This window comes from Melanotaenia boesemani, chromosome 12, assembly GCF_017639745.1.
Source record: "Melanotaenia boesemani isolate fMelBoe1 chromosome 12, fMelBoe1.pri, whole genome shotgun sequence".
Taxonomy (NCBI): domain Eukaryota; kingdom Metazoa; phylum Chordata; class Actinopteri; order Atheriniformes; family Melanotaeniidae; genus Melanotaenia; species Melanotaenia boesemani.
The window spans coordinates 10,236,036-10,263,675 of NC_055693.1; the positions used below are offsets into that span (position 1 = coordinate 10,236,036).

General features: G+C 37.7%; 2 protein-coding genes across 3 annotated transcripts; both read left to right on the plus strand.

The window, feature by feature from the left end:
* Nucleotides 1-333: 333 nt before the first annotated feature.
* LOC121650218 (CD209 antigen-like protein C) lies at nucleotides 334-7,791 on the plus strand. 2 transcript variants are annotated; one of them, XM_042001605.1, is made up of 6 exons: nucleotides 334-418; nucleotides 498-599; nucleotides 2,583-2,759; nucleotides 3,061-3,203; nucleotides 6,078-6,181; nucleotides 6,675-7,791. In XM_042001605.1, the coding sequence occupies exons 1-6, from the start codon at nucleotides 349-351 to the stop codon at nucleotides 6,823-6,825; spliced, it is 747 nt and encodes a 248-aa protein (XP_041857539.1). In that variant the 5' UTR covers nucleotides 334-348; the 3' UTR covers nucleotides 6,826-7,791. The 2 variants fall into 2 exon arrangements, with proteins under 2 accessions (XP_041857539.1, XP_041857540.1); XM_042001606.1 differs by lacking the exon at nucleotides 6,078-6,181.
* Nucleotides 7,792-15,934: 8,143 nt separating this feature from the next.
* Nucleotides 15,935-24,279, plus strand: LOC121650219 (CD209 antigen-like protein C). Its single transcript, XM_042001607.1, has 6 exons — nucleotides 15,935-16,117; nucleotides 16,212-16,313; nucleotides 20,255-20,416; nucleotides 20,733-20,875; nucleotides 22,566-22,669; nucleotides 23,163-24,279. Exons 1-6 carry the CDS (start codon nucleotides 16,048-16,050, stop codon nucleotides 23,320-23,322), a joined length of 741 nt encoding a protein of 246 aa, XP_041857541.1. The 5' UTR covers nucleotides 15,935-16,047; the 3' UTR covers nucleotides 23,323-24,279.
* The last annotated feature ends 3,361 nt before the right edge of the window (nucleotides 24,280-27,640 follow it).

The following is a 27,640-nucleotide window of genomic DNA, read 5'->3' on the forward strand; positions in this document are numbered from 1 at the left end:
CAGTGATTTGGGCCACACAAGCATGTAATATGAGCACAGTTTTACAGGGGTAGTTATAAGTCATCAGTCTAATTAATGTCTCTATAATTAAAAACTTTAAACAGTTTCTTCATCAAGTTCCCTGGAGAAAGAATCCATCCTTAGAGATCAGCTAAGCTACTACTGAAAACCCCCACTAAACAAAACTTATCGTGCAAACTATGATACCACAAGGGTCACTTCTGAATATAGGACTTCCTGTATTAGGGGAAAAGATTATAAACAGAAACTCAAACTGGTTTCACAATAAGCCCATACCTCAGCTGGTACTGCAGAAAGTCTGGTAAAAAGTCAGCATCTTCATGAGCAATGGAGGAAACATATGCCAATATAAACTATGGTCAATCTGTCTGCTCAATTCCTACAACCCATCCCAAAGGTAAGCAATATAGTTTTCTGTCCGTCATTATTCATGCTGGAGAATTTATTGAATTCATGTTTAATTTGTCTCTGCTCAGGCTCAAGCAGCCCTAAGAAGAGGTTTTATCTAGCTGTTATCTTCTGCCTGGGGCTCCTGAGTGTTTGCCTGCTGGCTGGACTCATCGTCCTTGGTGTCCACTGTGAGTCTTTGTGTCATTAGTTAACCACCAAGTTTGACCAGACTTAATATGGACAAAACTAACATTCTGCAACCAGATTTTGAATAACATCCTACCTTTCTAAATTAAACATGACAAAATAACTAAATAGTCATGAGATTTTTCTGAAAAACACAACTTGTTGATTTTAAGACGATAGTATTAATGTTTCTTTACATGAATGCTATGATTGTGCTGTGAGCACAAATATTTTTATACTTTTAATCTTTGTTTTGATTATCAGGAGTATAATTATCTACTAAAGGCAGAGGTACACCGTGTGATTTTAGCTGTTGTACAAGTTCACCGCAAACCAAACCATGCATCAGGCATCTGATCGTTGTAGATACGACTTGCACAACTGGCTCATATATGCACAGCAGTATTGTTTATCACTCACCGTGTAGTAGTCATTATTTATCACTGAATCTGCTATTACATGTGCACCATTTACTGTTTATTGTCTTTTTTTGAGTTGCATTGAATTATGTTTGGTGTTAGCAAATATCTTATTTTTATTTGCTATATTTTGGTTACTCCTAGAAGCATCAACCAGTAATAGATATGAATAAATGTTGGTTTCAGAGAACAAGTGTCCTGCAGGATGGATCAGGTTCAATTATCCCTGTTACCTCCTTTCCCAACCAACAGCAAATACCTTCTGATCTACTTAGGGTTATGTGTTGCACAGATAAAGTGTTAACTGTGGAATCAATTACACAAAAAAAGAAAAGAGCAACAACATCCTTACTTTGGTAACTGTGGCTTTATTTCTGAGAATTTTCTGAAGTGCAATACTCCACCCTGAACATACACATGGCAAAAATATGAGCAATGGATGAGGAACAAATGCTCAACTTGACCTGGTCTGCCAATGAAATTATGATGGATCATAGTTAAAATACGTCCACATATTGTTTCGTTGCTTCCGACCACTGAACCCCTTCGTCGATGCTGCCGCCATCATTCACCTATGAATTAATGAACTTCTCATTGGTGGTGGTGGGCGTGGCCAAGATGCAGCAGCATCGCTGATTGAAAGATTATGCTCACAACAGTCAAAAATGGCAAAAAACAACAGATACTGTTGTTTATTCAACAAGAAATACAAAAACCTTGTGCATGTGTAACCGGGAGGACAGTCAAACACGGTGAAACTGGTTGGATATTAGACAAATTCAGCCTTCACCGAGGATCACCACGTCAACGCCGTTTTTTAATGTTAATGAAAAGATGGACATGTATTTTCTTTTGTGGTCTCAGTAAAATAAACAGTCTTTAAATAGCAATGTTTTCTGACAGTAATTGTTAGTAACGTTAAATGTATCACTGGGACATTCCTAATTTATACATCGTATTAACTTTATCTGCATCTGCTGTTTTCTTACTCAGCTTTGACGTGAAGAGAAATACTTTGTTTGGGGCATTTTCCACAGCTGAAGGTCTGCTACCCATTCTGCCATGAAATATTAATAATGAATTATTAAATATTAATATTATATAAGCCTCTAATCTGAGTTGTATGCTTTAAATTATGTCCCTGTGTGGTGCGACTGTCAATTGACTAGGTAGTTTTAAATGTCAAGATGAGGAGTTTTTTAACCAGGAATTTGGAAAATCATACAGATTTTAAGCACCAACAGCTACAATTTTTGTCAAACTATTGCTGTCTGACTTGACCACATAAGTGTTGAAGTGGTTTGGAAAGTGTGAAGTCTGCTAGCGACATCCCTGAGGAGAAACTGTTAATCACTTTAGCAGAAGCAATCCCAGCTAGCTTTTTGCCACCCAACGTGGCAGCGAACACGAACGTGGGACGTCAGTGAGAATGGTCCAAACTCTCATTCCAATTGTTTCTGTGGTATAGAATTAGAAAACATTCTGACCTTTGACTAAAATACAGACATTTTCATTAGTACTACGTTACTATTTTAATCAACAAGCATGTGTTTGCACTAATTTCAGATCATATCTCGGGTGAGATGGCTGCAGATCTCTTCACCATCCAAGACCATCTGAGTGAGCGTCTTCAGGCCAGTAAGGACAATCTGTCCTCCCTGACAGAAGAGAGAAACCAGCTAAAAGCCAACCTCAGTCAACTAACTGAAGAAATGAACAAGCTTAAACATTTGTCCACACAAAGTGAGTCCTTTCATGTTGCTGAGAAATGGAAACGAGCCCCGTGTATGAAAACTGAAATTCATTGACACAGATCTAGTTTCAAAGTCTGCCCCTTGCTGCATGTCATCCCCCTTTTTCTGAATAAAAGACCACAGAAACCAAAAACACAAAAAACTTTTCTCTACATTAAACTTCTGTGGCTGAGTGGAGGAGGGGATCTACCTTACTAATGCAACTGGCCTTTAAAACATGTTTCTTCTTAAACAGCAACAACAATAAGTAATAGATATTACCAAAAAATGTATATATCTATATGTTTCAGAGAAAACATGTCCTGCAGGATGGAGGATGTCCACTTTTTCTTGTTACCTCCTTTCTACAACATCTGGTTCCTGGGATCGAGGCAGAGAAGACTGCAGAGGCAGAGGAGCAGATCTGGTGGTGATAGACAACGATGAAGAACAGGTGAAATGTTCTTTTACACTTTAACTATTTATGTGTTGCAAATAAAAAAGGAAAAAATGTAAAGTTTTTATCTCATAAATTATAATTACATGTTTCAATAAAACTCCTAGTTTGTGTTAATATAATTTACAAATGAGTCAATATTTAAAAATTCCATTAAACATAAAGCTTCCCCAACTCCATCTCTCCTTTAATATCTTAAAAGCAAAAGTAAAATCAACGAATTTTGACCTCCAGTTTGTCAACAAATGTATGAGAATAATCACTGAACTGTTTATAAACAATGTTCTACAAATAAATATTTGAAGGAGTTTTCATATTTTCCCGTTCGTCTGTCCGCCAGTCAGTCCATCCATCCGGGTTTAGGTCACCTAAGCAGAGACCACTTCTTTATGCTCTTCCGGGGGAATTCCAAGGCATTCTCCGGCAGTCCTCCAGCGTGTCCTCTGTCTTCTCCAGGATCTCCTCCTGGTGGGACATACCCGGAAATCCTCCCCAGGATGTGTCCTAACCAGATGCCCGAGCCACCTCATCTGCTCCATGCAGAGTAGCAGTGCTTCTACTTCAAGCCCCTCCTGGATAAATAAGCTTCTCACCTTTTTCTACGGGAGAGCCCAGCCACCCTGCAGAAGAAAATCAACAAAGCAACACAAAATTCTTTACGTAATAAAAACAAATTATGCATATTAAAAATAAAATTTAAAAGCCTTCACACACCAGAGTATATAGCAGGAAAATCCATCTCTAAGTTCAAATCCCACAGGGGACATATTACAATGGGCTGAATACACCTTCCAGTTGGGTCCTTGGGCAAGACCCTTATGCTACTGCCCACTCTCAGATATAAGTCACTTTGAAGAAAAGTCATTGCATCTACCTCAAGCTTCTGCATACTAATTTTCCTGTAGTTTGACCATGGCTGACCAGTATAAAATGGTGTGACATAGGTTCAGAACAGGGACTACTTTAAAGAATCAGAACACATAGAAATTTTCTTTATGAGCATGTCATTACCTTTGTCATCCCTCCAGTCATCAGATATGATATAACTTAAGTACTTAATTTCCTCACACACATGCAGACAGTCAGACAAATAAAAGATAGGAAAGGTTGATGGCAAAAATACAACAGGATGCACAAACTCCTCCACCATGATAAGGTGGCTCAGGGAGGTAATTTCAAAAATAATGTTTCATGATTAATTCCATCAAATGTCTTTGATATGTCAATTAAGCATAGAAATACTGACGAATTATGGCTTGTGTACTAAAGTAAAATCTCTGTAAGTGCATATATACACAGGTCAGTATTGTGTTTTCTTTTAAAGCCAAACTGATTGTCAGTAGTAAGAATATACATTTCTACTGTTGGGAGTATTCTCTCCAGTACTTTAGACAAGATCCTGGCTAATACAATAAGTCGATAATTGTCTATATTATTGAGTCTACCAGCCTTGTCCTTCAGCACAGACACTAACATTACAGACATGATAGAATGAGGCAGAATACCATGAACCAGAAATCCTGTAAAGCACAAACATAGACTCAGGCTCAGACTCAAAAATAGTTAAAAAAAAAAGCCAAACCTAGATCCACTTGTTATTGGTAATTAACGGCCTATTTCAAATGTTCGATTAATAGGCAAAATTTTTAAAAAAAAGTTGTATATGAGCAATTACTTAGCCGTCTGCTACAAAACTATCTATTTCATGTGTATCAGTCTGGTTTTAGAGTGAACCACAGCACAGAAACAGCCCCTGTCTGAGTTGGTAATGAAATTAAAATCAACCCTGACAGCCACACCAGCTCAGTCTTCATTCTTCTTGATCTCAGTTTTTGACACTGTGGAAGACCGAATTCTGTTTCAGCACCTTGAGCACTGTGTACTTTTTTTAAAATCTAATGTTTTTTTAATTTTACTTGTATTTCTTATGTAATGCTGTGCTGTGTTGTTGAAGCACATTGAGTTTGCACTTGTTGTATGAAATGTGCTATATAAATTAACTTGGCATATATTCAAGTCTATGTTCAAGGAATGGTAAAAAAAAAAAGTGAACCACGGTCGGCCCCTGAGCAAGGCTCTTAACCCCAAACTACTCTCTGGGTGCTGGAACTTGGCAGTCCACTGCTCCTAGTGTCACTAGTGAAAGCAGAGGGCCAATTGTGGCTTATTTCCTTGAAATATGTGCTGTTAAATAAAGATTTCTTCTTCTTAAAATGGTCAAATTATAAGCTCTTGTGCAATTGGACCATAAATAGAAATATTTTCAAATTCATCAATTTCACTTACACTACTTATTATTCTTTATTTTTGAGCTCAAATAAATAGTAAATTAATCAAATAAAATAATGAAGGAAATAGAATAATTTTAGACAGATCAAAAAGGTAATATAAAATATTTGCATCATTAATATGCATAAAAAAACTGGCCAACATTCATATATGAACAAGATGAATACTAAAAAAAGAAGCTAAGCATTACATATTTGTAACTACTTCATGTACTTTAACCATAATACAGGGAGTGGTAGCCTAGTGGTTACAGAGGAGCCACCAGAGTGCTAATAGAAGTGAACCACTGTGGGCCCTGTGCAAGCATGAACACAGTCTTCTTAAACAAGGTGATGCTTGTGTTGTGTTTCTAAATAAGAATGACCAAAAAGAAATATTTGTATATGATGAAGTTTTGGTATGCAGGAAAACAATAAGAAATCAGTTTCAGTGCCTGAGTGACAGTAATGGCCCCATCATGGCCACACATGGTTTTAAGCTGCAATCCTAATTTTATCTGGTTAAAAACCCTTAACTATATTTAGTTTTTTCCCTGTTGCTCACACTACATTACAAAAATTCTTTTTTGCTTCTTCCAAACAGGAATTTCTCTCTAAATTTGCCAACGAACTCTGCTGGATTGGTTTAAGTGACATAGAAACAGAAGGGACCTGGAAATGGGTGGATGGAACTAACCTGACTCTAACGTACATGTTCCTTTTGTTCAGTGCTACTTTTGTTGTCGTTGTTCTCATCTTATTCTCAGTTGTCTTTAGTCCATTCCTTAGAACATGTCAGCTTGGAGGGTGGGACATCAGAGTTTGTGTTAGTATTCAGCAACACATTATTAGCTGCTGATGCAGTCAAACCAAACAGTGACGAGTCAAAGATGAGCAGCAGCAACCAGGGCAGTAGTGGAGATGCAACTGAGGTTAATGTACATTTTCACTAGATTTACTACGTCATTTAAGGCATGGGACATGTTTTACAGTCGATTAAACTTTTAAGTATTTACTGAGGTTTTTGGGGTTTAATTACTAACTGGAGAGAGAATAAAAATGCAGGTACCTGCAATACACAGAAGTCGTCTTGTCAAAACAGCTTTTTCTTTCTTGCTTATAAACTAAAATGTTTCTCTTTCCATTCTCATGTTAACTTGATAATTTTTTGTAATAATTTTGCTGTTTTCTGAACTTCCAGGAAGTGGGACACAAATCAGCCTGATAATGGTGGTGGAGACCCTCAGTGGGGTGAGGAGGACTGTGTGGAACTTAGACCTAACAGGAACACTTGGAATGATCTTCCATGTACAGCTTCTGTGCGGTGGATCTGTGAAAAAAGGCCAATATAATCTGCTTAAAGGGAATATTTGTAAATCTTTACAGCTATAGCTATAGTTTGTTTTGTTTCTACAGAAACTGTTACCAAAAAGATGCAACTTTAAAACACATTTATAAACATTTAGTAAGTGTTGCTTCAGAGCACGAAATATTCCTTCTTGTTTTCAAACAGAATATTTGTTTTTAGCAGCACAATGAATTCCTGCTTTATTGTTGTTGTTTTTCATGCTATATAATATCTTATGCATTTGAATAGAAAGATCTGATGGCATAAATCAACTTACATTTATAAAAACTCACCACATCAGGGGTTTAAATGATATTTAATTATCATAAACAAACCAGCTCTTCAACTTGCACAGTTTGTAAAACTGCTTAAGTTCTTGTGGCCATTTGATTCATGCAGCAGTGTTGGATTAAGATTTATGAGCTTTATGCTTCACATTCATTGTATGAAGACTAGATCTTCAGCTTTCAGATGGACCTGTGAAACATAGCTGGGCAGATTAAGAGATTTAGTAAATAAATAGCGTCTGAAATGTGATGTGTTTATTTGTTCAACTTCAGGTTCACATTTCATCATGTGGTCAGTTATACAAACATTTATGCCATTTCTCTAAAAGTGGGAAAGTTTTCTAAATAGCAAGGAAAACCTTGGAATGACCCATCATCCATATTTCCCCAAAGCAAGCAGAACTCACCAAAACATGTTTTTGCATTGTGTGGTTAAAATGACCAAGTTGTAGAGTTAAGACTAAATGAAGTTTTAATACTGATCTAATTTGTTGAAGATGTGCAAGAAATGATCTGATACAGACTGTTTAGTATCATGCTGTGTGGCCTGTATTTCTGTTGTCTATGAAACTGCTATAATAAATCATATTTCATTATAAAATTAAAGAACAATTTCAGTACAAAAAATATTTCAGTTATCACCAAGAAAGCTTCATGGTGATATCTGCATTATGTGTAAACAGTTTGAACCCTTTCACCAATGTTTTAATATAAACTTTTTTTATTTATCTAAAACCTTTAATATTAATGTGAAAAGTGAATGTTAAAATGTATATAAGGGTAACCCAGCCTTTTTATAAGCAGGTTACTATAAATTAGAATTCATTTCAATCAGTTCTCCATACTTTCATACCTCAGGTGTGTTGGAGCAGGGACACAAGGAAACCTGCAGGACTGTGGCCCTTCAGGACCAGAGCTGAACACTCATATAAATAATCAGAATACTTTTAACTATAATTACTTACTGCTCTTAATTCTAACAGTTCTTAACTTTTCCATATTGTCATTAATTTCTTTATGTGTAAGTTGTTCTAATTATACTCTCAATATAATCTAAATCAGGGTATTTCCTCTGTCATTTCTATAGATTCTTCTGTGGAAGCTGTCAAAGTCCTGACAGAATTCTAATGTAATCCTTTGTCCTTTTTAAAATTTCACCACCTCCATCCATCATTCTCACTTTTTTTTCAAACTACAGATGATTTTTACCTTTTAATACAGATATTTATGAAAGGGTTATTCTAGGAATCTTCTGGTCATATAGACCTCTGTCTCCTTTTTCACTTCCATATCTGAGTTGTCCAGACATCAGGGTAGTAAAAGATAAAGAAATAAAACAAAGATGTAAGGGGTTTCCTCACTTCTTTATTTTGTGGTGAAATTGACTGCATCACCACCATCCTAAAATATATTTCAGTTCCCAAAATGCATCTGAAGAAGAGCAGAAGCCAGCTGGAGCACCTCTGAACACAGATGCACAGGTGAACACTTTGAGGTTTTTATTTGATAACATGTGAAAATGCTTTAAGGTTTTAACTCTTCAAACTCTCGCTGCAAACTCAGTATCCTTCCAAAGCTGACTGAACGAGCGTCTGAAACTTTCAGTGTGGTTCACAGCTTCTTGTATGATTACTCTATCGTTATATTACATTATGGAGAAAGTCTGTTTTTCAACATTTTAAAAACTGAATCAGAGGACAGATTTGTTCTCCTCAAACCTAAAATAGAAAGAAATAACATCCAAACCACACATATATGTTTAATGTGGCAGAAACATGTGCTTCAGACTGAACATGTTAAGTTTTGCATACTTATTATTCCCAAATGATTACTGCTGCTCCTGTCCTGGTGGCTGTCAGGATGGGGTGTATACAGACACAAAGCAACAACAATCTCAGCTTGTTTACAGGTTGGCTGTCATACTTTGTGGTACACCACATTAACTGTTTTATTAACTAAATAATATTTTCTTTAATCTGGTATAATGTCTGATAAGTAAAGTGATTGTAAGCAGATCAGAAAAGAAAGGTATCTGGTTGCTTTTAATTTACAAATGAAGGAACAATGAATTGAGTCAGATGATCTTAAGACATCTGCATACACACATTTTAATGAGACATGCAAAACTGACAGTTTTAGGCTGGAGGTAGGATTTCCCAGCCACCTCTGAAGGCATCTTACCTCTGACTGATTGCTTTACCCTGATTGCTAACGCTTTCCATCTGTGTTGCTCCCTAGATGAGGAGGAGTCTCTGCTGCTCGCCGCCAGATCGTCAGAGTTTACTTCTGAACGTTTCCAGCCTTTCTCATCTGTCTGTTAACCAGTTTTCTATCTTCCTGGAGTTTTTTGTACCTGTCTGCTTCAGCCTGGTGATGTTTGCTCTATTTTTTTTTTTGTTTGTTTGTTTTTGTTTTTTTGTTTGTTTGTTTGTGTGTGTGTGTGTGTGTGTGTGTGTGTGTGTGTGTGTGTGTGTGGATCTCTCGGATTTTGAACTTTGGATTGTTTAACGGATTGGATTTGGATTCTGGGCCAAGCTTATTTAAGTTTTGGATGAATAAAAGGAAATAATGGACCTCTTGGTGTGCTCTCCCTGAATCAGAATTACCCGGTGCTGTTAACTCTCTAGTTCTCCTTACAGTAATCTCTTGTTCAGCAGTTGCTCGCAGCTTCCCAGAGGAGATTCCAGATCAGGATCGCATCATTTCTGCTGGAACGTCATATACCCAAGACATCGCCCTATGGTTAGAGATGGTGAAACTGAGGCCTCATTAATTGAGTTAAATTTGACCCAAATGCCTGAAAATGGCTTACTGTTCTGAATCATTTGACCAGGTCAAAGAACTTCATCTGCTGGCTGTGGGCGTCTGATGCATCACAAAGAAAACGTTGATGTGGCTTCCACACTGCACGTCATCCCTGTCTCATCTTTTAATAATTGTTCAATAAAGGATACTTTTTCTACCATGAGTGAATATTTTCTGTTGTTCATGTAAATGATAAAGAGGGGTCATTAGGTAAGATTAGTTAAGGAAACAGAATTGTGGTGTCACTTAAAATACACCAATGTGTAATGATGACAGTAGTAGTCTACTCGCAGTATAAAGGGAACGTATGGAGGAAGGGATGCTTGTGCTACGGGGGATACTGATTATGTTAGTATTTTATACAGTAGTATTAAAATTGTTCACTGTTCAACAGTTTATGTAGCACACTGCACATCTATGTACATAAGATTATTTACTGTTTTTATCTTATATCTAGGTGTTTTCTAAAGATTTTTTTAATTTATAATCTTATGGCATTCAGTGTGGATGGCAAAGTAAGAATTTCATTGTTCAGGGAAACTTCCTTCTGTGCAGATGACAAACACTTTGAATCTTGTATTATGAGAAAAATGCTTTGGCAACAATAAGATGTGTCATAGATTTTTATTTTAAAGTATTTTCTCAATACTGTTCGGTTTCAGTCTGCTCCTCTTCTGGCACACTACCCTCCAGCTTTGGAGAGGTTGCACCTGAAAGAAACACAAGAATTTAATTGCAATTAACCAAGTTTAAAATCATTAAGATTCTCTGCTGATGGTTATCAGAAAGCAGCTCGGTTGTCTAGGTCCTGCAGGTTGTGGTGTTTATCTGCAGCTGCAGACCGAGACAGTTCCTCTGATGTTCCTGGATGAAGTTTATGATTAACTTTAATATCTGCATTTTGCAAGGCTATTTAAAGAACAACTAAATAAAGAAAGGAAAATAAATCTTACAGGCACCACCAGCTCCGTTCTCAAACTTTTATACTCAGAGGCCGCTCAGGAGTTACCCTGGCAATAGTGTCTCACGGCTTGCTCAGACTTTTGTTTCCCATAATCTATAAAAACTAAATGTGATCCAATATAAGCTAATCAATCCTTTTGTGATGTTTTCCCTAAATTTGTTGTCAAAATGTAATGTTGCACAATCGCTAGCAGAATCTCCTCCTCTCAAAAACCCTACAATTTCCTCAGTGTTTGGAATCCCTTTTAACCAGCTTTAACAGTCTGGAGACATCTTTCTGTTTTTATTGTAAAATCTACTTTTCTACTCATATTTTAATATTCATTTTCTGCTGTACTGCTACCTGCTGCTGTAACACCTGAATTTCCCATCTACAGGATGAATAGAGTATTTTCTTAGCTTTTATCGTAATGCTCCAGAGTCAACCAGTGTTTCCCAACTATAACAAGCTTGTGTGATTTATTTTTAACAAGATTCATGGTCACTGTTTTCTGTTCTTCTCCTTTAAATGCCAGCTGACTTGTGCTTATGAACATTGGTGCCAACAGTGTTTATAATTCTGCTGCTAACAGTGATTGTGCTTAGCAACAATTAAAATTTTCAATCTCATGAAATGTTGTTATTAACTGCATTTTCTGCTAAATTTCCTTGTCCTTTTAAAGAAGGCCTACTGTTATATAAAGAAAATGCAGCAAATTGGAGTTTACAGGAGTTTTTTAATGGAATAATTGCAATGTATTTCCTCAACATAATGACACTAAAAGAACTGTCATGGGATGTGTTGTAGAAAAATTTATCAAGAGTCTGGAATAAGTAAAAGTATAACTAAATGTATTAAAGGAAAATGAACGAAGACAAATTACTTGCAAGTAATGAGAGTGGTCGTTCCAACTCGCATGAAGTTGGAAAAGACAACCGGACCAGGAAAAGACAAAAGGTTTTAGGCCTTTCTGTTGACAATTGGAGGTCATCCTGACCAGATAAGATCAGACAAAGTGGAGCCTCTTTAAAGATACTTTAAAGAGTTTAAGTATCTTCCAGATGTATGTCTTAGCAAGTGCCAGCCTGTACCCACTATTAGAGGTCTGAGGAAGATGGGGTCACCCTGTCCTCAGTGAACTTAACATGCACAAATGTAGAAGTGAACAATTGGAAAAGTGTAATATAAAATGTAATATAGGAACAATCAATGTGAATACAATTAATAAATGAATGAATCATGTATATAATAAAGTAAGTGATTATAGGTGTGATTATAAAATATACAGCATAAGAAGTAAAATTTCTTTCACAGGATGCAAAACATTGCCTAGAGTTTTTACAGTATGATCAGGTAACCAATACTAATGATTTTATTACTGTGCACTTTTTATTGCGTGTTGTGGGACTTGGACTGTTACCTGTGATCATGAACTCACACACACACACACACATATATATATATATATATATATATATATATATATATATATATATATATATATATATATATCCATCTATCCATTATCTTGACCCCTTATTCCATTACGGGCCGCGGGTGAGCTGGAGCCTTTCCCAGCATTTTAACAGGTGAGAGGCAGGGTACACCCTGGACAGGTCACCAGTCTGTCGCAGAGCCAACACAAATAGACAAACAACCATTCACACGCACACTCTCTCCTAGGGAGAATTTAGAATAACCAATTAACCTATCATGCATGTCTTTGGACGGTGGGAGGAAGCCGGAGAACCCGGAGAGAACCCATGCATACATGGGGAGAACATGCAAACTCCACACAGAAAGGCCACCGTCCTCAAGGTTCGAACCTCCCCCCAGCCAAGATTCGAACCGGCGACCTTCTATATATATATATATATATATATATATATATATATATATATAGGGAAATATGGAATCTTCAAAACCCACAATCAACATTCACTGCCAAACAACTAGTAGCTTAATGTTCCAACATCCACAGATGGTATCACAGCTTGTGACTGACGAGGTACAACACAAATGCTACGGCAAGAGGGAGCCAGGACACCAGGGTAACAAAAACTCCCCATCCAGAGATTGGGTACGAAGCCCCAATAAGCACAATCATGCTGAGCGAGGCAGCGACTGACCTAAGAGATAAGATCATGGCAAAAATGAATATCAGGCAACCCCGACGCCAATTACAGAGGCTGAGTGAAGCACCATGGGAAAGTCTCCTGGAAGATGTGAGTGCAGCCTTGAGAACGATTCCTACAATGACCAGTGAGCTGATCTACACCTCAGCAGCAGTGATCCTTGAGGTGCTTGGCTATCAACCAAAGAGCAACCATAAGGATACATATTCACCTGAAGCAACAGAAACTGCCAAACAATGACTCCAAGCCTTGGCCACCCGCCTAAATAGGTACACGAGAGAAATTGAAGCAAGGCGAATAAACCGGCTGTTCTCAACTCAACCAGCTAAAATTTACTCTCAATGGCAGGGTAATAACAACAGGGCAGACCCGCCAATGCTGGAGGCTGAACAATACTGGAAAGGCATATGGGAGAAGGAGGCATCCCACAACAGCGGTGCACAGTGGCTGATGGATCTAAGAGCAGACCACAGCGCCTGGCAGCACAAATGACCCAGCTGCTAAAAGATGGGACCCACCCTGAATGGCTAACTGAAGGCTGGACAATCATGATCCAGAAGGATCCCCTGAAGGGAACAGTTCCACCAAACTGGAAGAGTGGCTACAGCAGATCCCAGGACAAACCTCAGACATCGGGAAGCGAGCTTGGTTGGATGAGAGACCGCCCACAGAGGCGTGGGGACAATTATATATATACGTATATATATATATATATATATATATATATATATATATATATATATATATATATATATATATATACATAAATATTAGTGCTGGGCACGTTAACGCGTTAATTGAGCGTTAACGCAATGCTTAATTAACGCCGTCAATTTTTTTAATCTCGCGTTAATTTATTTTTTTTTTTTTTCTGGCCACTGGTTTTGATGACAGAAACATGGCGTCCATGTCTCTCTTCCCTGCTGCAGCGGTGCGTCTGATGTAATCAGGAGAGAGCGGGTTTATTAAAATGAAGAGACGTTTTCTGTCAAAATACATGCAGATGGACAGAACATCGTGATTTTTGGTCTGGAAACTTTTTATGTATTATTATTTTTTTTAATAAATACGGTTTTAATTTATACAAGACAGCAAAGGTAAGACATGCTTTCTCACTTTTACAAACTTGCAGCATAAATCGGGTCTTCTTCTGCCTCTGGTTCGGTGAATCTTGGTCATAGCGAGATGAAACTTCCAGCTGTGGAATGTGTGAGATGTGAGCTTTCAGTAGAGGAGTCGTTTGTTCGTGTTCATGCCGTGGGGTGAACACGGGGAGACATCTTTTGTGTTTACAATTTTTTCGGACTTTGTGCAGCTGCTCTTTAAATTGTTTGTTGTCTTAACTGTGTTTGGTGGTGATAGAAATGGTTTTACTGAGCTGGTAGCTGAGATTCTGGACTTTCTGTGGATACCACACATGTTTATAGTTACATCTACAGACCTTACGCTACACCCGGAACGAGATGTTAACCCTTAACTCCCGGTAGCGGAGGCTGCAGGTGCAGTCAAACAAAAAATGAAAGTTTAGAGAGTTTATAGGCCAGAAATCTGGATAATGAAGCACTGAAGGTGCATGGATGGATGAATTTAAAGCTGTGAAGCTGCTTCCTTCTAAACACTGAAGGAACAGTATGTGATGAATATCAGCATCAGGTGAACAGACAGAAAGGATTAGAATTTCACAGCTTCTGGAAGGTGAGGAGAGAGAAATATTCACTATATGCACAATAACTTCCATCCATGCACCTTTAGTGGTTCATTTACCAGATTTCTGGCCTATAAATGCACCTGCACTCTCCATGACCGGGAGTTAAGGGGTTATTATCCGGTTTTTCGGGTGTAACGTCAGGTCTGTAAATGTAACTATAAACATATGTAGTATCCACAGAAAGTCCAGAATCTCAGCTAACAGCTCAGTAAAACCATTTCTATGACCACCAAACACAGGGCAACAAAAATTAATAGACCAGGTTCACATAGTCCGAAAAAATAAAAGAAATTATGGCTCTCTGTGTCCACCCGAAGGCATGAACACATGAACAACACCTCTGCTGAAAGCTCACATCTCACAGATTCCAAAACTCTAAGTTTCATTTAACAAACCAGAGGCAAAAGAAGACCCAGTGTATGTTTCAGTTTTGGGTCCAAAAATGACAATTTTCTGTCCATTTGCATCGGTTTTAATGGAAAAAGAGAAATGTTGCTTCTTTTATATTATTGTATACGTCAATACTTTTGTGGACTTACTTACTAAATTTCTCACAAAGCTGATGTGAAAAGGACTTAGTTTAGACTTCTGCATTTTTCTCTCTACTCTGACCACTGATACACCGCTGTTAAACAGAACAAAATATCCAGTTTCAGTAGATCTTTGCTGTGAAAGCTGTTCCTACCACATCTGACATGTGACATTCTCACTACTTAAAAATGGTCTTAAACTGAACCTGCAACAGTTTCACAATTTAAATGCATGTCAATTAATGATGCAGCTCAGTAAAAAAGAGATGATAAAATATATTTCTATTATTACTGTTGTAGGTTTCCATTTCACTGGTATACTTGATTTTACAAGAAACTCGAAAGATATTTTTACTGAATTAAGAAGAATAAAATGTTTAGTTTTCAACAGCTAATTTCTTGTTCAGCTTGTGATGTAAAAAGGACTTTGTTTAGACTTCTGTTTTTTTCCCCTCCCCACTCTGACCGCAGCTGTTACACAAGAAAAAAAAAACTGTTTCAGTGGAAGATCTTTGAAGTGAACACCATGTCTAATGGATGGCTGAAATTAAAGCTGCAATACTTTCACAATTTACATGTGTGACAACTCCTGATGTATATATGCTCTAATAGAAAAACAAATCCATTAAGAAAGTTTCCTGTAAAATTGCATCTATACTGTGGAATTAGCACTTTAGATTGTGACAGTGATCGTCATCTCTGAATACATGACTTCCTTTTTAAAAGGGCCATAAATATAAACCAATGCCCACAGCACTTTACTTAATGTGTAACTGCAGACCTGACAGTCTGGTCAAAAACCAGCATTCTTTCAAGCAATGGAAGAAATATATGAGAATGTTGCCTTTGACAAACATGCCTGCCCAGCTCCTGCAACAGATCCCAGAGGTAAGAATGAGCTGATAAAGATGTAGATAGTTTCTTGTCTGTCATTATTAATGTTGTAGAATTGATTAGATTCACATTTATTTTCTCTGCTTAGGCTCCAGCAGCTCTAAAAGGAGGGTTTATTTGGCTGTTATTCTCTGTCTGGGGGTCCTGAGTGTTTGCCTGCTGGCTGGACTCATCGTCCTTGGTGTCCATCGTGAGTACTTTTCTCAATAATTAACTGCAAAGTTTCCCCAGCCTGAATATGGACAGAATGAGGGTTCTGCTGTTGAATAGCACCATCCTTTTCTCAATCAAACATGAGAAACTATCTTTGATAGCTAAATGGTAAATGGTAAATGGTCAATGGTCTGTACTTATATAGCGCTTTTATCCAAAGCGCTTTACATATACGTCACATTCACCCATTCACACACACATTCACACACTGATGGCGGAAGCTGCCATGCAGGGCGCTAACCAAGACCCATCAGGAGCAAGTAGGGGTTCGGTGTCTTGCTCACAGCTTGCTCACAGCTCATAGCTCACAGCTTGTTGATCTGTTTTAGTCTTAGTTTTAGTCATCAGGACAAAAAAGCTTATTAGTTTTAGTCACATTTTAGTCATTTCTAAATTTGATAGTTTTAGTCGATGAAAACTCAAAAAGCTTTAGTCTAGTTTTAGTGAAATAAAAAAGTATTAGTCTTTAAACAAATTAATTTAGGTCAATAATACGTATTAAAAAGTGGAATCAAGGTTGACAGGTTACAACAAGTATTACAATTCATAAAACAAGTTAACCTTAATGCTTTTGCATAATAACCAGATCTTTTACCAGACTAATAGCTTTAGCTGAGACTTTCCCATCAACAGGGATGCAATGCTGCCGTGCTATACTTAACTGCTGTTGGGCTTTTATTTCTATATTTCAACTTTTTTCATGAATTGATGCCCTACTTCTTCATACAAAAATATCACAAAAGAAAATAGCAGATTGTAGCATAATGCCTCGACATTAAAGTGAAATTTTAAGGTTAGAAATTAATATGACTATTCATGAAAGGATCATTTTATTTTGTTTAAATTTGCTTTGTAAAGGGGGCACCACTCTTCTGTAGAAATATACTTAACTGATTCACAGCTCAGAAGAGAAAACCTGAGTGGGTATTTTAATAAAAATTATTGATTTAGTGTCATATCTGAAATAGCAAATTCAACGTCTGAAGAGACCCTGATTCCATTCATAATAATCACAAAAACAACGCTGAATTACAATAATGTAAGCAATTTGTGCTTCTTAATATGTGGAATCATTTTAAACCAGTCATTATCACAGAAATCAAACATTTAATGCAGTTTAAGGATTTAGTTTAAAACCAATTCAGCAAGGAAAAATGATTATTTCTTGACACTTCTTAACAGAGTCCAGCTGTGGCAGGAATGTTATCTTGCATCCGAAATGGAGGAAAACGTCTGGCTCAGGTGATTTACATGTGTGAATCGTCCAGGAGAAAGAACATTTGAAAGAGGGGAAGATGGCTAAGTGTCGTTAAGCAGGTCGTCCAATGAGCGGAAGGTCGGCGGTTCGATTCTCACTCTCGCAGTCATCTGTCGTTGTGTCCTTGGGCAAGACACTTAACCCTCCATGCCTCCAGTGTTGGCATTGCTGGTGTATGAATGTGCAGATGAATATTCGGTGATGGTCGGAGAGGCCGTAGGCGCAGACTGGCAGCCACGTTTCCGTCAGCTTGCCCCGGGGCAGCTGTGGCTACACACGTAGCTTACCATCACCAGGTATGAGTGAGGAGTGGATGAATAATGGATTCACAATGTAAAGTGCTTTGGGTGCCTTGAAAAGCGCTATATAAATCTAATCTATTATTATTATTAATGCTTTTGCATAATAACCAGATCTTTAACCAGACTGATAGCTGTAGCCGAGACTTTTCCATCAACAGGGATGCAATGCTGCCGTGCTATACTTAACTGCTGTTGGGCAGAAAGTTTTTATTTCTATATTTCAACTTTTTTCATGAATTCATGCCATACTTCATCATACAAAAATATCATACAAAAAAACAGCAGTTCAACATATAGCAACACATTGTGAGGTTGTTGTTTGGCTATTTTCATCAATAATTACAAAATTACAATGAATGGTTTTAGACTTAGAAGGTTTCCCAACTGTGACAACCCCAGAGCGGGCTGTATTTTGTCCGTCTCTGGGGACTTTACTGGTTGCTTCCAGCTCTGTCTCTTGTTCTGCCTCCTCCTCCTTCTCTCCGCCTCTGTCCTCCGTTTCTCAGGTGGCCAGTATGCTGCTCCGGTTCTCCCGCGGTACCTGGCGGGGGCGTGGCCCGTTTGGGCTTAAATACCAGGCCTTCTCCACCTGCGGGGCTCTCTGCTCGCGCCAGCCTGCTCCCCTGCAGCACTCCTTTTCCTTTGTTTGTGCACTCATTAGTTTATTCACTTTAGTTTTCCCACACAACACCTCCCCACAACCAACACTCCCATACACTACTGATGCTACAGATTATACACATAGGCTACACTGTTACGCTTCGTTTATTTACTTTGGTCACCTTTTCTTAATAAACTATACTTTAATTGGCATCCCTCGTTGTCCCGCTTCCTTGTTTGTCAAGCTCTCACGAGCCGGGCTTGACACCAACCAACAGCAAATAATTTCTGATCTACTTAGGGTTATGCATTGCACACATAAGTGCTAACTGTGGAATTAATTACACACACACACAAACAAAGAACAACATCCTTACTTTGGTAACTGTGGCTTTATTTCTGAGAATTTTCTAAAGTGCAATACTCCACCCTGAACATAAATGGCAAAAATATGAGCAATGGATGAGGAACAAATGCTCAACTAGACCTGGTCTGCCAGTGAAATTATGATGGATCATAGTTAAAATACGTCCACATATTGTTTTGTTGCTTCCGATCACCGAACCCCTCGACGATGCTGCCGCCATCATTTATCTATAAATGAATGAACTTCTTGTCTGAGTGTGCGCTGCACGTCTGGTGGTGGGTGTGGCCAAGATGCAGCTGCATCGCTGATTGACAGATTGCGCTCACAACAGGCAAAAATGTGCATTTTTTAATGTTGGACAATCAGCTCTCGAACATTTTCATCTCGTTTCGTCAACAAAATCTCACAAAAGTCTTGTCATGTTTTAGCCATCAGAGAGCCATGTTTAACTCATCACTGTCTCGTTATTGTCATGAAAAAAGTTTGTCAACGAAATAAATTTGTCATCGTCATCTTTTATGAAAACATTTGAAGATGTGAGCCATTTTAATAGACCAAGACCAGAGCAGCAATATTTCCTTCTTCACAGCAAATGAAAATTGCTCATAACTACATTGCAATTATCAGGGGAATCAAGAAGTAGAAATTATGTTAAAGTTTTTAAAAATTATATTGTTCATTTGTTTAATTCTTGAACAGATATTGTTGTTCACTCAACAAGAAATACAAAAACCTTGTGCATGTGTAACCTGGAGGACAGTCAAACACGGTGAAACTGGTTGGATATTAGACAAATTCAACCTTCACAGCGGATCACCACGTCGACGGCTTTTTTTAGTGTTAATGAAAAGATGGACATGTATTTTCTTTTGTGGTCTCAGTAAAATAAACAGTCTTTAAATAGCAATGTTTTCTGACAGTAATTGTTAGTAACGTTAAATGTATCACTGGGACATTTCTAATTAACGTTATCTGCATCTGCTGTTTTCTTACTCGGCTTTGACATGAAGAGGAAATACTTTGTTTGGGGCATTTTCCACAGCTGAAGGTCTGATACCCATCCTGCCACGAAATATTAATAATTAATAATTAAATATTAATATCATATATGCCTTCTGTTGAAGTGGTTTGGAAAAGGTCTGCTAGCGACATCCCTGAGGAGAAACAGTTAATCACTTTAGCAGAAGCAGGTCCCAGCTAGCTTTTTGCCACCCAACGTGGCAGCGAACACGAACGTGGGACGTCAGTGAGAATGGTCCAAACTCTCATTCCAATTGTTTCTGTGGTATAGAATTAGAAAACATTCTGACCTTTGACTAAAATACAGACACATTTTGATCAGAACTACGTTACTATTTTAATCAATAAGCATGTGTTTGCACTAATTTCAGATCATATCTCTGGTGAGATGGCTGCAGATCTCTTCGCCAACCAAGACCATCTGAGTGAGCGTCTTCAGGCCAGTAAGGACAATCTGTCCTCCCTGACAGAAGAGAGAAACCAGCTAAAAGCCAACCTCAGTCAACTAACTGAAGAAGTGAACAAGCTTAAAGGTTTGTACACACAAAGTGAGTCCTTTCATGTTGCTGAGAAATGTAAACAAGCCCGTGATTGAAAACTGAAATTCATTGACACAGATCTAGTTTCAAAGTCTGCCCCTTGCTGCATGTCATCCCCCTTTTTCTGAATTAAAAGACCACAGAAACCAAAAACACAAAAAACTTAACTTAACATAAAACTTCTGTGGCTGAGTGGAGGAGGGGATCTACCTTACTAATGCAACTGGCCTTTAAAACATGTTTCTTCTTAAACAGCAACAACAGTAAGTAATAGATATTACCAAAAAATGTATATATCTATATGTTTCAGAGAAAACATGTCCTGCAGGATGGAAGATGTCCAGCTGTTCTTGTTACCTCCTTTCTAAAAAATCTGGTTCCTGGGATCAAGGCAGAGAAGACTGCAGAGGCAGAGGAGCAGATCTGGTGGTGATAGACAACGATGAAGAACAGGTGAAATGTTCTTTTACACTTTAACTATTTATGTGTTGCAAATAAAAAAGGGAAAAATGTAAAGTTTTTATCTCATGAATTAAAATTACATGTTTCAATAAAACTCCTAGTTTGTGTTAATATAATTTACAAATGAGTCAATATTTAGAAACTCCATTAAACTAACTCAACTCTATCACGTTATAACGTGATACGTTTTGTGTTGAAAACTTGGACTATAAATTATATTTGTCGTTAGAACGAATAATCATTGGCAAAAAGTACTGAAATGAGATTAGATTTATTTTGCTCTAATATAGGTTGCAACAACATCTGCATACAGTACAGGCTATGTTCTTACAATAAACTATCACATTATAACGTTAAAGTTTTAAAGGTTTTTTTTATATTTGGATGACAGCTCCATGTTTCCGTATAACTCCATCTCTCTGTGAGATCTTAAAAACAAAATAAAATCTTTAAAATTTCACCTCCAGTTAGTCAACAAATGTATGAGAATAATCACTGAACTGTTTATTAACAATGTTCTACAAACAAATATTTGAAGGTGTTTTCATATTTTCCCATCCATCCATCCATCCATCCATCCATCCATCTTAAGGTCACTTAAGCAGAGACCCAGACTTCCATCTCCCTTGCCAATTTTTAGGCTCATCCAGGAGAATTCCAAGGCATTCCCTGGCCAGTCACATTCCCCAGGATCTCCTCCTAGTGGCAAACCTCCCCAGGATGTGTCCCAACCAGAAGCCACCTCATCTGCTCCATGCAGAGTAGCAGTGCTTCTACTTCAAGCGCCTCCTGGATAAATAAGCTTCTCACCTTTTTCTAAGAGAAAGCCCAGCCACCCTGCAGAAAAAAACTCATGTAGGACTCTTGTCAATCTTCTGCTCCTATCTTTCCTCAGTCATGAACAAGATCAAATCAAATTTTATTCATAGAGAGCTTTTCATGCATAAAACAACAAAAATTTATTTACATATAAAAACACAAACTGTGTATATTAAAAATAAAATTTAAAAGCCTTCACACACCAGAGTATATAGCAGAAAATTGATAACACATCTGAAACTTGTCTCTTTCACACTCAATCACACACATACACACTCACATACATAAATTTTACTTATTGTTGTATAGCTTTGAATGGCACAGCTTTTTTTTACATCTCCAACATGCTCACTGAATAAACACCAAACAGATCCTTGAGATAAAGGTCTACTCTGTATTCCCAGAATACAGTCAAAATCAGCTCATGGTCCTTTCAGTTACTACGGTCCTACCATTTGGAATTCCCAACCACATGAACTCAGGTCCACTACACCAGTATCTTCTTTTAAATGCAGACTTAAAACATTTCTATCCTCACAAGTTAGTTTTGAACTGTAAACCTTTAGTTTTAAATTGATTTAATCTGCAACATAGCCCTTATAGCTTGTGTTTTCATGCTGTGCTGTGTTGTTGAAGGACATTGAGTTTGTATATGATAGATTTTGGTATGCAGGAAAATAATAAGAAATCAGTATCAGTGCCTGAGTGACAGTAATGGCCCCATCATGGCCACACCTCTAAGAAAAAGTTTGTAGGCTGCAATCCTAATTTTTTCTGGTTATAAAACCTATATGTATATTTAGTTTTTTTACCTTGTTGCTCACAACATAATACAAAACTTTTCTTTACCTCTTCCAAACAGAAATTTCTCTCTAAATTCGCCAACGGATTCTACTGGATTGGTTTAAGTGACAAAGAAACAGAAGGAACCTGGAAATGGGTGGATGGAACTAACCTGACTCTAACGTACGTTTTCATTTTGTTCAGTGCTACTTTTGTTGTCGTTGTTCTCATCTTATTCTCAGTTGTCTTTAGTCCATTCCTTAGAACGTGTCAGCTTGGAAGGTGGAACGTCAGAGTTTGTGTTAGTATTCAGCAACACATTATTAGCTGCTGATGCAGTCAAACCAAACAGTGACGAGTCAAAGATGAGCAGCAGCAACCAGGGCAGTAGTGGAGATGCAACTGAGGTTAATGTACATATTCACTAGATTTACTACGTCATTTAAGGTGTGGGACATGTTTCACAGTCGATTAAACACTTAAGTATTTATTGAGGTTTTTGGGGTTTAATCACTGACTGGAGAGAGAATAAAAACGCAGGTACCTGCAATACACAGAAGTCGTCTTGTCAAAACAGCTTTTTCTTTCTTGCTTATAAACTAAAATGTTTCTCTTTCCATTCTCATGTAAACTTGATAATTTTGTGTAATAATTTAGCTGTTTTCTGAACTTCCAGGAACTGGGACACAAATCAGCCTGATAATGGTGGTGGAGACCCTCAGTGGGGTGAGGAGGACTGTGTGGAACTTAGACCTAACAGGAACACTTGGAATGATCGTAACTGTAGAGCTTCTATCTGGTGGATCTGTGAAAAAAGACCAACACAATCTGCTTAAAAGGAATATTTGTAAATCTTTACAGCTATAGCTATAGTTTGTTTTGTTTCTACAGAAACTGTTACCAAAAAGATGCAACTTTAAAACACATTTATAAACATTTAGTAAGTGTTGCTTCAGAGCACGAAATATTCCTTCTTGTTCTCAAACAGAATATTTGTTTTTAGCAGCACAATGAATTCCTGCTTTATTGTTGTTGTTTTTCATGCTATATAATATCTTATGCATTTGAATAGAAAGATCTGATGGCATAAATTAACTTACATATATAAAAACTCACCACATCAGGGGTTTAAATGATATTTAATTATCATAAACAAACCAGCTCTTCAACTTGCACAGTTTGTAAAACTGCTTAAGTTCTTGTGGCCATTTGATTCATGCAGCAGTGTTGGATTAAGATTTATGAGCTTTATGCTTCACATTCATTGTATGAAGACTAGATCTTCAGCTTTCAGATGGACCTGTGAAACATAGCTGGGCAGATTAAGAGATTTAGTAAATAAATAGCGTCTGAAATGTGATGTGTTTATTTGTTCAACTTCAGGTTCACATTTCATCATGTGGTCAGTTATACAAACATTTATGCCATTTCTCTAAAAGTGGGAAAGTTTTCTAAATTGCAAGGAAAACCTTGGAATGACCCATCATCCATATTTCCCCAAAGCAAGCAGAACTCACCAAAACATGTTTTTGCATTGTGTGGTTAAAATGACCAAGTTGTAGAGTTAAGACTAAATGAAGTTTTAATACTGATCTAATTTGTTGAAGATGTGCAAGAAATGATCTGATACAGACTGTTTAGTATCATGCTGTGTGGCCTGTATTTCTGTTGTCTATGAAACTGCTATAATAAATCATATTTCATTATAAAATTAAAGAACAATTTCAGTACAAAAAATATTTCAGTTATCACCAAGAAAGCTTCATGGTGATATCTGCATTATGTGTAAACAGTTTGAACCCTTTCACCAATGTTTTAATATAAACTTTTTTTATTTATCTAAAACCTTTAATATTAATGTGAAAAGTGAATGTTAAAATGTATATAAGGGTAACCCAGCCTTTTTATAAGCAGGTTACTATAAATTAGAATTCATTTCAATCAGTTCTCCATACTTTCATACCTCAGGTGTGTTGGAGCAGAGACACAAGGAAACCTGCAGGACTGTGGCCCTTCAGGACCAGAGCTGAACACTCATATAAATAATCAGAATACTTTTAACTATAATTACTTACTGCTCTTAATTCTAACAGTTCTTAACTTTTCCATATTGTCATTAATTTCTTTGTGTGTAAGTTGTTCTAATTATACCCTCAATATAATCTAAATCAGGGTATTTCCTCTGTCATTTCTATAGATTCTTCTGTGGAAGCTGCTAAAGTCCTGACAGAATTCTAATGTAATCCTTTGTCCTTTTTAAAATTTCACCACCTCCATCCATCATTCTCACTTTTTTTTCAAACTACAGATGATTTTTACCTTTTAATACAGATATTTATGAAAGGGTTATTCTAGGAATCTTCTGGTCATACAGACCTCTGTCTCCTTTTTCACTTCCATATCTGAGTTGTCCAGACATCAGGGTAGTAAAAGATAAAGAAATAAAAAGACGTAAGGGGTTTCCTCACTTCTTTATTTTGTGGTGAAATTGACTGCATCACCACCATCCTAAAAGATATGTCAGTTCCCAAAATGCATCTGAAGAAGAGCAGAAGCCAGCTGGAGCGCCTCTGAACACAGATGCACAGGTGAACAGTTTGAGATTTTTATTTGATAACATGTTAAAATGCTTTAAGGTTTTAACTCTTCAAACTCTCGCTGCAAACTCAGCATCCTTCCAAAGCTGACTGAACGAGCGTCTGAAACTTTCAGTGTGGTTCACAGCTTCTTGTATGATTACTCTATCGTTATATTACATTATGGAGAAAATCTGCTTTTCAACATTTTAAAAACTGAATCAGAGGACAGATTTGTTCTCCTCAGATTTAAAACAGATAGAAATACCATCCAAACCACACATATATGTTTAATGTGGCAGAAACGTGTGCTTCAGACTGAACATGTTAAGTTTTGCATACTTATTATTCCCAAATGATTACTGCTGCTCCTGTCCTGGTGGCTGTCAGGATGGGGTGTTTACAGACACAAAGCAACAACAATCTCAGCTTGTTTACAGGTTGGCTGTCGTACTCTGTGGTACACCACATTAACTGTTTTATTAACTAAATAATATTTTCTTTGATCTGGTATAATGTCTGATAAGTAAAGTGATTGTAAGCAGATCAGAAAAGAAAGGTATCTGGTTGCTTTTAATTTACAAATGAAGGAACAATGAACTGAGTCAGATGATCTTAAGACATCTGCATACATACACACATTTTAATGAGACATGCAAAACTGACAGTTTTAGGCTGGAGGTAGGATTTCCCAGCCACCTCTGAAGGCATCTTACCTCTGACTGATCGCTTTACCCTGATTGCTAACGCTTTCCACCTGTGTTGCTCCCTAGATGAGGAGGAGTCTCTGCTGCTCGCTGCCAGATCGTCAGAGTTTACTCCTGAACGTTTCCAGTCCTTCTCATCTGTCTGTTAACCAGTTTTCTATCTTCCTGGAGTTTTTTGTACCTGTCTGCTTCAGTCTGGTAATGCTTGCTCAATTTTTTTATGTTTTGTTTTGTTTTTTGTTTGTTTGTTTGGTTTTTGTGTGTGTGTGTGTGTGTGTGTGTGTGTGTGTGTGTGTGTGTGTGTGTGTGTGTGTGTGTGTGTGTGTGTGTGTGTGTGTGTGTGTGTGTGTGTGTGTGTGTGTGTGTGTGTTTTCTTTTTTGTTTTTTGTTTTTTTCTTCTTCCATGGCATAACTGTGTTAAATTTCCACAACATAATGAGACTAAAAGAACTGTCATAGGATGCAAATCAGGTAACCCCATATTTAATGATTTTACTGCTGTGCGCTTATTGCGTGTTGTGGGACCTGGACGGTTACCTGTGATCATGAATTCTAAACAAATCCCTGAGCATTATTCTTGATCTGGACTGGACTTTCTGGTATCCCAAGGCAGTTAGTGAAGGGACTGGCACAGCATCACAAATGACTTTTTTTCTTTTTATGTTTCTAAACGAATCACATTTCAAAGTGCTATTTTCTTTTAGAAATGTATGTTAGGGTTCCTGTCTGTCTCCCCTGTGTATATGTGTTCTCAGATTATCCTAGTGTGTGCATCTGGCTCCCTCTGTCTGTCTTGTGCGTCATGTCTGTTTTCTACCTGGAGAAGTTCAGCAGCAGCAATCATCCCACCTGGGCAGATCATCACACCAGGAACTCATCCACCAATCAACTGTCCACAGTATTTAAACACCGGACCTTTCTGCATTCCTCGCCGGATCGTCCAGTTACCCATCTGGTATATCGTGGCCTTTCTTGCTTCTCTGCCTCAACAAGTTCATGTCTAACGTCATTTTTGTATTTAGACTCCTGGTGTCGTGGATCCTGCCTGTCCTGTCTGCCTGCAACCTCCTGGACTGTTTTCCTCCATATAATCCACTTCCTTGTCCCTGGCTCCAACCAACCACCCGTCCGACTCTGCCAGCTTGCTTGCCAGTCCAGTCAGCAGCGAACCTCTGAGGATCTTGGATTTGGAAAACAGATCATCCTGTTAATTTTCTGGTCAACATTAAAACCCCTTTCTTAATTGATCACCGTCTGTCTCCTGGTTGCTCAGTGTCTGCACCGTGGGTCCAGAAACTCTTGCCTGTCGGACTCATCGTAACAATGTATTACTTCTTACACATCTGTGCTTCTCAGTGTGTTGTTGTCGCCGGGAATTGAAATCTCTTAAAGTAACATCTTACACCTTACAGAACCAGTAGGAGATGTATACATTTTTATTTTTACATTTTCCACAAATATCTACATGAATATATTTTAAGAAATGTGTTTGTTCAAAATGTTTTGAGCTGTCAATATGTTGCACTGTAGATACCAAGACGATGTCAGAGACCACTGCTACCGGTGGGGGTCTTGTACCTGAAAACCCATGGGGCTGTTGGCCTGAATGCCCCTTTGAATTAAGTGTATTCCCTCTGGAGGGTCATCAATACAAGGCCAAGCCATGGTTACCAAAAAGGAACTCTGTCTCTATTTATATCTTTCTCCATCCATCTCTGTAGATTCTCTTTCTCTATCTCGCTCTTTAAATACCCTCGGCCTGTATGGACAGGGCTCAACTGATCCCAGTTTTACTGTTAGCCAACAGGAGGCAGTGTAGGTCGGGTGTTCTTGAAATTGGGGTGAGGGGTTAATAAGATAATTTGTTTTAA

What these genes read in the sequence shown, in the direction of transcription:
- LOC121650219 (XM_042001607.1), top strand. Translation starts at nt 16,048, where the DNA reads ATGGAAGAAATATATGAGAATGTTGCCTTTGACAAACATGCCTGCCCA. An exon ending in TCCTGCAACAGATCCCAGAG is followed by an intron (nt 16,118 to 16,211) that starts GTAAGAATGAGC and finishes TTCTCTGCTTAG; the next exon opens with GCTCCAGCAGCTCTAAAAGG. An exon ending in TAGACAACGATGAAGAACAG is followed by an intron (nt 20,876 to 22,565) that starts GTGAAATGTTCT and finishes TCTTCCAAACAG; the next exon opens with AAATTTCTCTCTAAATTCGC.
- LOC121650218 (XM_042001605.1), top strand. Translation starts at nt 349, where the DNA reads ATGGAGGAAACATATGCCAATATAAACTATGGTCAATCTGTCTGCTCA. An exon ending in TCCTACAACCCATCCCAAAG is followed by an intron (nt 419 to 497) that starts GTAAGCAATATA and finishes GTCTCTGCTCAG; the next exon opens with GCTCAAGCAGCCCTAAGAAG. An exon ending in GGAACTAACCTGACTCTAAC is followed by an intron (nt 6,182 to 6,674) that starts GTACATGTTCCT and finishes CTGAACTTCCAG; the next exon opens with GAAGTGGGACACAAATCAGC.